At 37.6% G+C, this 11,564-nt stretch overlaps 1 protein-coding gene and 1 pseudogene across 1 annotated transcript; one reads left to right on the forward strand and one right to left on the reverse strand.

Moving 5' to 3' along the window:
• Positions 1 to 446: 446 nt before the first annotated feature.
• Positions 447 to 3,465, forward strand: LOC104084896 (GTP cyclohydrolase 1-like; annotated as a pseudogene).
• Positions 3,466 to 6,067: 2,602 nt separating this feature from the next.
• LOC138908993 (uncharacterized) lies at positions 6,068 to 7,106 on the reverse strand. The gene is made up of 2 exons (XM_070199896.1): positions 7,005 to 7,106; positions 6,068 to 6,697 (listed from the first exon to the last, which is right to left on the reverse strand). The coding sequence occupies exons 1-2, from the start codon at positions 7,104 to 7,106 to the stop codon at positions 6,068 to 6,070; spliced, it is 732 nt and encodes a 243-aa protein (XP_070055997.1).
• Positions 7,107 to 11,564: the final 4,458 nt, after the last annotated feature.

Genomic DNA, 11,564 nt, shown 5'->3' on the forward strand with positions numbered 1-11,564 from the left:
ATTAAGAAGGAAAAAGTGCCATTGTTGGAAGGAGTATATTTTTTTTAACTGAACAATATCATATAAATTGAGACAAATGAATTACTCCTTCCGTTTTAATTTATGTAAGCATATTTTATTTTTAGTCTGTGTCAAAAAGAATAATATTTTTTTTTATTGAAAAATAATTTATCTTTATGCAATAATTTATAATCACACAAAATATATGTGTCATATTTTATAACACGAATTCAAAAGACTTCTCTTATTTTTTAAAATCCGTGTCTAATCAAATAGTTCACGTAAATTGACCGACCTAGACCTTTACCCCGTACCTTTGCTCACACCAGCTGATCCGGGTCCCACAATCCAATGACGATACACTGTCAACATGAAACTTACTCCTATAAGAAGCCAAATAAATGTACACATTGCAATGTCAACTGCAACCTTAGCCCCCCTTATTTTCTAGACCTTCAAATTTCTTCTAGTAATAACACATAGGAGAAAGAAAATTTTCTTTTCTCAATTACAGCCCCACACTTTCTTCCTTTGTCCTTTCGAGTTTCTTGTGTATTCAGTTTTTCTTTAATATTTTAAATCTTCATAACTCGTGTCGTTCTGGGTAGAAAGAAATTTTGACAAATCAGCTCTTTTTCTCATTTGGGTGGTGAATACCTTTTCTGGGTTTGCAGTACTTTTGTTCCTTCAGGGAATTGGGGTGCAATGAACGCATTAGAGTCAGGTCATTTCAATGAGGAAGTAGAAGAGAATGGAGTGAAGCTAGCCATTGAGGATGCTGTGAAAGTCCTTTTGCAGGGTTTGGGTGAAGATATCAATAGGGAAGGTATCCGCAATACTCCTTCTCGGGTCGCCAAGGCTCTTCGAGAAGCGACAAAAAGTTTTTTTTTTTTTTTTGGTTCCTTTTTGCATGCTTTGAATGGATCCTTAATTATTTATTTAACTCCATTAAGTCTATGGAAAGTGGAGCATTTCACAGAAATTATTAATTTTATTGTATCAAGTACTTGTGGTTATAGGAACTACTGGGGACCATAATACTACTGGCACGTAAAAGTTGCATGTTTAGTGTTTGATATTATTGTCTCATAGTATTTGGTTGCCTTAGAATAAAAGAGGCCTTTTTTAGCATGAGGGTGAACCACTCCTAAGATTTTACTCATTTGTCTTCTTTTACCTTCAAAAGTTTTTCCAAAGTTGCAACTTTTGTATCCTGATGATGAAGCAATCTTAAGTTGTGGGCTTATCAAAACTGCACGCACTATCTTATTTTACCCTCTAAAGTTGTTCATTTGTGGAGTTTCTGAAATAATCAGTGCTCCGTCTCTCTGTTATTGGTCTCGTTAGGCTTATTGAGGTGAAAATGTTCACGCATTGGTACTTCAGTTAAGTGAAAATTAATGTTTTTTGTCATTAACATTTCAGTCTTGTTATTTTTTATGTGCATAGTGATGAATTAGATGAACTGAATTTTTAAAGTTTCTTGCTGATCTGTTCTGTCTATTAATTAAACCAAATAGTTATTTTCTTTGGCTGTGAAATGATTGGTTTTTGGAAAATAAAGGTAATGCCTACTAATAACCTTCGCTTTAAGAAATCCAGTATTCTCCTATTGAATCTATCAGTTAGCTTTTCTTTAGTAAGGTATCAAAGGAAACATTTAGCAATATTTTGTAAACAACTAAGGTGGTTTTATTTTCTCTAGTTTATATATACAGCCATGTTTTATAATTAGTGGGGCATGTCCTCGGTACTTTAGTATGAAGCTGTCCAATGCGAGCCTATGTATATGGTTGGGAAGCGGGTTACTTTCTGGAAATTCATAAAAATGGTGTAGCCCAAGCATATGTGAGACTTAGAAATCAACATCTTGCAAATTGAAGGAGTTATTTAGTCATACTTCCAGTCCTACCTTATTGTGTTGGTTGATGCTTTAAATATCACTGTTTGACTATTTACTTTTCTTTTTAAAATGTTGTTTGACTATTTTCATCTTTTTGGTTGTTGTACGAAGGTTATAAACAAAACGTGAATGATGTTGTTCATGGTGCGTTATTCCCTGAAGCTGGGTTGGGAGGTGGAAGTGGTCAAGCTGGAGGAGCAGGTGGGCTTGTGATTGTTCGTGATCTTGATCTCTTCTCCTACTGTGAGTCTTGCCTGCTTCCATTCCAGGTTAGGTGTCAAGTTGGTTATGTCCCATCTGGCCAAAGGGTTGTAGGACTAAGCAAGCTCTCTCGTGTAGCTGATATCTTTGCGAAACGGCTCCAAGCTCCAAAGCGTCTTGCTGACGAAATTTGCACTGCTTTGCAGGTGTTGCTGTTGTTTTGCAGTGTTTGCACATTCATTTTCCAAATTCTGAATCAGCCTTCCTTGACACCTCTCACAAAAGTTGGGTGAAGATACAAGTTAGCTCTGGTTCTGGTGTTTTTGAGGACGAGAAGGCGGACATTTGGGCTGATCTTTTTACTCTTCTGAATTTCAGAGGTATAAGCAAAGAAAACGCCCATCCTGGGGTGTTTGACCAATCATGGTGCCCATCTCAGTCTTGCAACAAGTTGGAACAATCAAATTCAACTATGACCAATGCAGTGGTTTCAATACTAAAGTCTTTGGGGGAAGACCCATTAAGGAAAGAGCTTGTAGGTACTCCATATCGTTTCTTGAAGTGGTTAATGAACTTTAGAAACTCTAATATGGAGATGAAACTGAATGGCTTTCTTCAAAGTAGAATTAATAGTTCAAGTCCTTGTGGTAAGGTTGGCAATGCTAAGGACTTTATCTGTTCTGAGCTCAACTTACCATTCTGGTCCCAATGTGAACATCATTTACTTCCTTTTCAAGGTATTGTGCATATAGGTTATTTCTCTTCAAATGGACTTAATTCCATTGGAAGAAGCGAATTGCAGTCAATTGTACATTTTTATGGCTTCAAACTGCAAGTACAGGAGAGGCTTACCAGGTAGATAGCCGAGACCACTTCATCCCTTTTAGGGGAAGGTATAATGGTAGTGGTAGAAGCAAGTCACACATGCATGATAATATGATATCTAGAGGAATTGAGAAGTTTGGAAGCAGTACAGCTACAATTGCTGTTTTGGGTCGATTTTCCACTGACCTTGCTGCATGGGCAAAGTTTTTAAAGAGCCTTCCAAGCTTTTCTTCTGCATGAAAATGATGTCTTATTCTGCACAAGGAAATATATAGGCTGCAGCAAGCAAAGGTAGTATAAAATCATGAGCAGCAGATATTTTTATTCATTTTTTCGTACGTGTATTTGTAACATAAAACAAGGGCTCACAGCAACCTTTATGCTTGCATATCAAAAGTTGGCACCTTGGCGCCATGTAGCTTTTTGAATATCAAAAGTTGTTGCTATATAAATGTCAGAGTTGAGTTCCTAAATTCCAAAAGTTTTTGTAATTCTACTGTTATGAAGCGCTTGGCAAAGAGACTGCTTTGATTTCCTTTTTGCTATGGTAGTTTACTTTCCTCCTAGAGGAGTTTTAAGACCATCAACTTCAAAAGGCTCTGGAATTTACACTCCGGTTTGAAAATAAATGAAGCATATCGTTGTTTAAGTTTCATATTGAGTTTGTGTTATATTTTGGAGAACATTTGAGGTGTCGTCTCTTTGTTCTTTTTAGTCTCTCTCTCTCACACACACACATATATGTGTGTGTGTGTGTGTGTTTGTTGTTAGATTAATGGAAGGAAATAATTGTGTTCATTTGTTGCTATAAAATATAGTGACTTATGGAACAGTTTATTCATGACCTTTTTTGATGTGCCAACGGAAAAAATTGAACCAAGAAAATTAAAAATAGTTGGTTTGGTTTCCTTTTCTTCTCTTTTTATAAAATCTAGGGAAAATACATAACTTGTACTCCATAATTGTCCGAAAAAGTCAGTTAAACACTTAGCTGAAAGTCCTATTAAGTATTAAGACATTAGTTTTTCTTTCCTTTACTTAGTACAGTGAGGAACAAACTCCCACAGTAAGCTCTTTCTTCTTTGCTTTATCCTTCTTCTCCCTCAGTCACCTCATTGAACAAAATTAACGAATTCCGGCAAAGCTCTCCGATCTACTGCTTCGGCTGCACCAGACATGGTGTTTGGAAAGAAATGGTGAATTAATGGGGTTTAATTTGTAGTTGTGAGATATTTTGAAGATTGAAGATGAAGGGAGGCTCGGTAGAGAGGTGATCCTTCCGGCAAGATAGAGGAATAATGCTAAATTAAACAATCATCTAAAGTGATAATATTAAATCTTTGTAAATAGCTATGCTATCTGTAAGTTTTTTCCATCTCTATTCATGCTTTAGTTTAATTTGGCATAATTTCAATTCTTCCTATTTGATCATTTCATCCTCTTTAGTGGTCACCAGAATCGTATACTGGGGTTGGAGTGGGTTCAGAATCAGGGATTAAATGGTTAAACAAGGATTAATTAGTGTATAATGAGTAATAAAAGGAAAAAACTGTGATTGAAAACAAAAACAAAACAAAAAAAGAGTACAACAACAACCCAGTAGAATCACACTAGTGGGGTCTGGGGAGGGTAAAGTGTACGCATACCTTACCCCTACCCCGAAGGGATAGAGAGGCTGTTTCCGGGAGACCCTCGACTCATAGATAATAGATCTGTAATAACAACAGAAATCAGAAAAATAGTATCAGCATCGTAAAATACAGCAAATAAATGGAAAGGCCAAAATGTGAAAGATAGAAAAATATAAAACACAATAAAAACCGCTAGTAGTCCTAGACAAAAAGCACTATCAGACTAGCCGGCACAGCGAGGAGAAACGCTCGACTATCCCCTAACCTACAACTCTAATGCTCGACCACCACACCTTCCTATCAAGGGCCATATCCTCGAAAATCTGAAGTCGCGCCATATCCTGCCTGATCACCTCGCCACAATACTTCTTAGGCCGCCCTCTACCTCTTCTCGTACCTGCCAGAGCCAACCGCTCACACCTCCTAACCGGAGCATCTAGGCTTCTGCTCCACACGTGCCTGAACCATCTAAACGTCGCTTCCCGCATCTTGTCATCCACGGGAGCCACGCCAACCCTCTCCTGGATATCCTCATTCCTAATCTTATCCGTCCTAGTGTGTCCGCACATACATCTCAACATCCTCATTTCTGCTACTTTCATCTTCTAGGTATGTGAAATCTTGACTGGCCAACACGCAGCCCTATACAACATGGACGGTCTAACCACAACTCTGTAGAACTTACCTTTAAGTTTCGGTGGCACATTCTTGTCACACAGGACTCCAGACGCTAACCTCCATTTCATCCATCCCACCTCGATACGGTGTATGACATCCCCGTCAATCTCCCAAACTCCTTGGATAATAGACCCTAGGTACTTGAAATTCTCTCTCTTATGGATGACTTGTGAGTCAAGCCTCACTTCAGCATCTGATTCCCTCGACACGTCGCTGAATTTACACTCCAAATATTTCGTCTTGGTCCTACTCAACTTGAAACCTTTAGACTCTAGGGCCTGCCTCCATACCTCCAGTCTCTCGTTAACACCGCCTCATGTCTCATCAATCAGAACTATATCATCAGCGAAAAGCATACACCAAGACACCTCCCCTTGAATATGGTGTGTCAGTGTGTCTATCGCTAGGGCAAATAAGAATGGGCTGAGCGCAGATCCTTGGTGTAACCCCACAACTACCGGAAAAAGCTCTGAGTCACTTCCCACAGTCCTAACCCGAGTCTTAGATCCATCATACATATCTTTAATCGCCCTAATATAAGCTACCGGAACACCTTTCACCTCCACGCATCTCTAAAGAACGTCCCTAGGTACCTTGTCATACGCCTTCTCTAGGTCAATAAACACCATGTGAAAATCCCTCTTCCTATCTCTGTACTGTTCTACCAACCTCCTATTAGGTGGATAGCTTCCGTAGTAGCACGACCCGGCATAAACCCGAACTGATTCTCTGATATAGACACTGTCCTTCTTACCCTCTCTTCCACCACCCTCTCCCAAACTTTTACGGTATGACTCAGTAACTTGATACCCTTATAGTTGTTACAATTCTAGATATCACCTTTGTTTTTGTACAGCAGAATCATCGTACTACACCTCCACTCATCTGGCATCCTCTTCGTCCTGAAAATAACATTAAACAGCCCAGTCAGCCACTCCAAGTCTTCTCTACCCACATTCCTCCAAAATTCTACTAGGATCTCGTCTGGTCCGGTCGGTTTGCCGCGACGCATATTACGCATCGCTCTCACGATCTCTTCAACCTTAATACACCTACAGTACCTAAAGTCTTGGTGACTCTCGGAGTGCCCCAATCCCCCTAACATGATGTTTCTTTCCCCCTCTTCGTTCAATAGTTTATGAAAGTACGTCTGCCATCTTTGCTTAAGCTGGGCCTCTTCCATCAATACACGACCTTCCTCGTCTTTGATGCACCTAACTTGATCCAGGTCACATGCCTTCCTCTCTCTCGCTCTGGCCAGGCAAAATAGCTTTTTGTCCCCATCTTTGGCCCCCAGTTCCTCATACAGCCGACCAAACGCAGCAGTCTTAGCCTCCGTGACCGCTAATTTCTCCTCCCTCCTAGCTTCCTTATATCTCTCTTTGTTCGCTCTCATCTGCTCCTCGTTGGTGCTCTCCAATAACTTAAGGTATGCCGCTTTCTTTGCCTCCACTTTACCCTGGACCACATCATTCCACCATCAGTCGCCTAGGTGCCCGCCAGAGTAACCCTTCGAGATCCCTAACACCTCCTTCGCCGCCTTCCTTATACAGTTCGTCGTCGCCGTCCACATAACACTAGCATCCTCACCACTATTCCAGGCCCCCATAGCCGTTAACCGCATCTCCAACTCTTGCGCATTGTCCTTAGTCAAAACTCCTGATCCTCGGTTGACCCCGTACATACCTCTTCTTCCTCTTTATCAATATACCGACGTCCATCACCAGCAGCCTATGTTGTATCGTGAGGTTCTCACTCGGGATCACCTTATAATCCTCGCACATTCCCTTATCACACCTCCTGAGGAGGAGATAATCAATCTGAGTCTTAGCCACCACACCTCGGAAAGTAATCAAATGCTCCTCCATCTTCGGAAAAATAGAGTTCACAATCACCAACTCAAAAGCTCTAGCGAAATCCAACAGTAAAGTTCCTCATCCGTTCCTATCCCCAAAGTCGAAGCCACTGTGCACCTCGCCATAGCCACCAGCACACGTCCCAATATGACCATTGAAATCCCCTCCTATAAATAACTTCTCCGTAGTCGGAGTACCCCGCATCACCTCATCCAACGCCTCCCAGAAGCGCCTTTTAACCTCCTCGTCCAAACCTGCTTGCGACGTGTAAGCGCTAATGACATTTAGAGTGCTCCCTCCAACTACTAACTTAATCGCCATCAATCTGTCGTTTACACGTTTAACCTCTACCACTGACTCTCTGAGCTCCCTATCCACCAAAATACCCACTACGTTCTTGCCCTTCACGCCTCCGGAGTACCACAACTTATACCCGTCCGCATTTTTTGCCTTCGATCCTACCCACCTAGTCTCCTGAACATACGTTATGTAGACCTTCCTCTTCTGGAGAATCTTCGCCAGCTCTATAGACAAAAATAGAGTGAAACTTTTAAAATCTAGTGTATTTATGGTGTGTCGCCAACATGCACACGTGTAACGACTTTCCCGCACTCCATCTCATGAAACTAACTTCAGGGTGGTAAATTCTACTTCAAATAAGAGTAGATGGGTAAAGAGACGCCCGTAAATATTAAGGGCGTAACTGACTTTCCGACAACCATATGGTGTAACTTAATTATTTTCTCATGTAGGGGTGTCAATGTATATTTAAAAATCGGCTAAATCAAATGAGCCGATTATTAGTTTCTTTTACTAAATTCATAAGTTTTATATAAACATATAACCACACCAAATATTTAGGTTAAGTTTTATATTTTATGAAAATAAATTAAAAAATAAGCAAATTGTACAGAATAAATTTATATATAAAAAATATATTTATATATTAAGTTAAGCAATAATTTTATTTTTTTAGGCCTTGTGATTATGAAAACGGCTACAAATTAATAAGTAATTAACACATAAAGTCCCAACTCCCAAATATATTTTGCTACTCCTATTAAATTAAATTAGTTCTAGCATCTTGATCAATAGCAAGCCACAAAATATTCTAGCGATCTTGAGTAGCATACCACAAGGTATTAGATATCTTTCCTCTCATATGATTTAGATTTCTCTTGTTGGATTAATCTTTTGTTAGAATCCATTCTTAAGTCCCAATGTGATTAATATCTTTTTTTACTCGTGTAAATTTGTATTTCTCTTGTATTTGCTTAATTTATTTTACGTTGTGGAATAGTGGAATGAATCTCTATTTAGGCCAATTTTCATTGTTCCCTTAATTAATCATCCTCTAAATAGTAAAAAAATCTAGATTTTGCTAAAGTCCTATGCAAGTACGCCTGGCATCGCTTTCTAACTATTACTTTACATGATATTTTCTTTAAAAAAAATATTGAAAATTAATCAAACTGTAATGATACCGAAAAAAAACCTAAATGATTGGGATGGTTTCAAAAAAATTTAATTGTAGTTATATAAAATAAAATAATTAAAAAATTAGTATAATATAAATTTTTATAAAATATCGACCTAACCGAACCATTGACACTCTGTCTTTCACGATAGCATTTATTGAACTGAAACACTAAAACGAATCAAATTATTTCAGTTAAGAATGATGTGACAATACATATTTATTAATTATAATCAAGACAAAGAAATTATAAGACAACAAAATTATGCTATTAATTTTGCGTAAATATTTTCCCCCTATCGTAGTTGGACTTTAAATTTTTGGTTGTGCAAATTCCTTTTATTCCTACTATTTAGAAACGGGAATAGAGGGCCTTTTCGTCGTCCTGCTTGCCGCTTGAAGGGTAATTTAATAATTAACTTCTGACACGTGTTGCACCTTATAAATCGACAACTGAACGTTTCCAGTGATTTGTCACAAAAACCTTTTTTTGTATCAACTTTGCCCCTGCGTATTCCTTTTCCACCTTACATGGTTTTTTGTTTGAGTGTAAATTGCGCCACTTTGGAGCCCTTTTAGATAAAGATAAAGTAGTGAACCTTTCTACCAATTCCTCAATTTTGTCCTTCAGCTTAGCTTCACGTTCTCTGATTCTCTCTACTTTCTTTGTTTCTGGTTGTGAGAAACTGAAATTGTTTATTCTATTATGGTCCAGTGGAAATCAGCGACTTGGTAGGAACGATTATAGACCTTCTTTTGCATGGTGGAATTTGGCATTTTTTCCTTTTTGGTAATTGAGAAGTTCTCAAGAGACTAAGGTAAGGTGTACTGGTGTAGTAGGGTTGCTTGTGCTTCTTTCTTTTTTGGGTATTTTGGATGATATATAGTCTCTCTACTGGACTTACAATTAGTTCGAAAAGTTACATGAGTTACCTTTTGCTGCATCTTGGCTTACTGTGATGATTTGTTCTCATTAACCCATCAACAGATTAATTCTCTATTTCTTTGTGAAAAACTTTCAAGGTAAAAAAAAGATCCTTCCTTAGGGAAATTTGTAAAATTGTTTGATTTAATTATTATTCAAGCACAATTGTACTTATGCCTATCGCACTCACACTTCAATTTGTTTTCATAAGCTGAATGTAGATTGTTTGTGTTATCGTAAATATGATATACTTTGAGAACTTTGCTAACGCCCAAAAAGATATCAAAACTGATAGATGTAAGAAGTGGGAGTAATAGGGAAACACATAGTATCGCTTTTCGTCGTCCTCCTTTTAAGTCATGTAATTACATTTATGCCTTTAGGTTTTCTTATTACCCGCATTTCCTTGAGGACATTTATGTAAATTTATTTTGTTCTTGGGCGGTGGTTGATCAGCCCTCCTTAATCGTTTGCTCTCTCTCTCTCAAAAAAAAGAAGCGGTCGAGGCTGGTAAATGGTGCTATTGAACTACTGTTGTCAATTTTGACGGTAATTTGTTTTTTCATCCCGAAATTATTCAACTTTGAGTATTTTCTTGGGTTTCAGATGCCATAGTTTTTCTCTCATTTTGAATATATAAATTGGCATAATTTCACAAAAACACTAAGGTAAATTGGTGTAGTAATCACTCTCTCTCTCTTGGTGATTTATAGTCTTTCAGAAAGTTAGCATCTTTGCTTATGATGTGTTCTCATTAACCAAACATGTAATTCTCCATATTTCATGTAAAGACCTTTTACGGTTAAAAGACTGATAATTTCTTAAAGAGATTTGCAAATTTCCTTGATTTTAATCATTATTAAAAAGTAATTGCAATGGTGGCTATTGCATTTGCAATTTGATTTGTTTCCATAGGCTAAAAGCAGATTGATTGTGTTTTTCTTTTTGTGCCTGCTCTGGGAGGTCGAGAGGTGCTTCATTGTTATGTTTTATCATAGTCGTCAGACATGTGACTAACATCATTAAATATTAGTATGACCAGTTGAGATGTCCAATTAGAAATTTCACTACGATGGCCCATAAAGTAAACCATTTTTTCTTAATACATTATCTTCACTTGCTGTTGTATTCATTCTCAAATACACAACTTCCTTCTTATTAACACTTGGAGGACTCATGATATGGTAAGATATCTGTTGTTTACTCTTTATTATGTCATGTTGGGTAACACTTCATTGAAATTATTTAGACATAGCAGTGATACTAAGTGTTTTGGAGACTTCAACCAATAGTAAGGTTTTTGTTTATACTCTCAAGTAACTGAGATAGGCCGTAACATCAATCAAATAGTAATATTTCAAGTTGATGTTAATGGTAGTGAATATAGTAAGGAATATAGATATCAACAGAGCTAGTGTGAAGAAATTTCTTAGAGGGAGGAGTGAGAGACATTTAAAAATAACAAGTTCTGAAGTTTAAAAGTGGAGATGAATACCCAATCCTTATAAGAACTGACACCATTTTTCTTGCCTTCTCCTTCATTTCTGTGGAAGGAGTTCAAAATATATTACTATATGCAAGTACTTGATCACTTCAAATAAAGACGCATAATTAATTTTAAGTATTGGGGTGGCTCTACTTCAGAATCCCACTTCTTCTTCACTTCCTTATCGTTATACATATCTCTGACAAGTATTTTTGTTTGCGGTTTAATTTAGGTTATATTAAAGTAATTATCCTTCTAATTTGAATGAGTTTATTTGATTTTACATTGAAGATTTAAATCAAGCACATAGTTTGCAGGATCATTGTATTCGTTTCACTAGTCAAATAGTTCAATCACATGTTAACACACGAACTAAACTATAAAGTTCACGGTCTATGATCGTACCTTGTTACAGAAATTTGTTCCAAGTGTTTCGCAGAAGAAATCTTCACAAGACCTTCACCAGAACTCTTTAGAATTGTGTGAGACAAGAAATAAAGAAAAATTCGGTTGAAGGAGGAGAGAATTCGATGATTGAGTTCTCACACAGGCTTCTCCTTTTATTGAACAAATACAACACAA

Source organism: Nicotiana tomentosiformis, chromosome 1, assembly GCF_000390325.3.
Source record: "Nicotiana tomentosiformis chromosome 1, ASM39032v3, whole genome shotgun sequence".
In the NCBI taxonomy this organism is placed as follows: domain Eukaryota; kingdom Viridiplantae; phylum Streptophyta; class Magnoliopsida; order Solanales; family Solanaceae; genus Nicotiana; species Nicotiana tomentosiformis.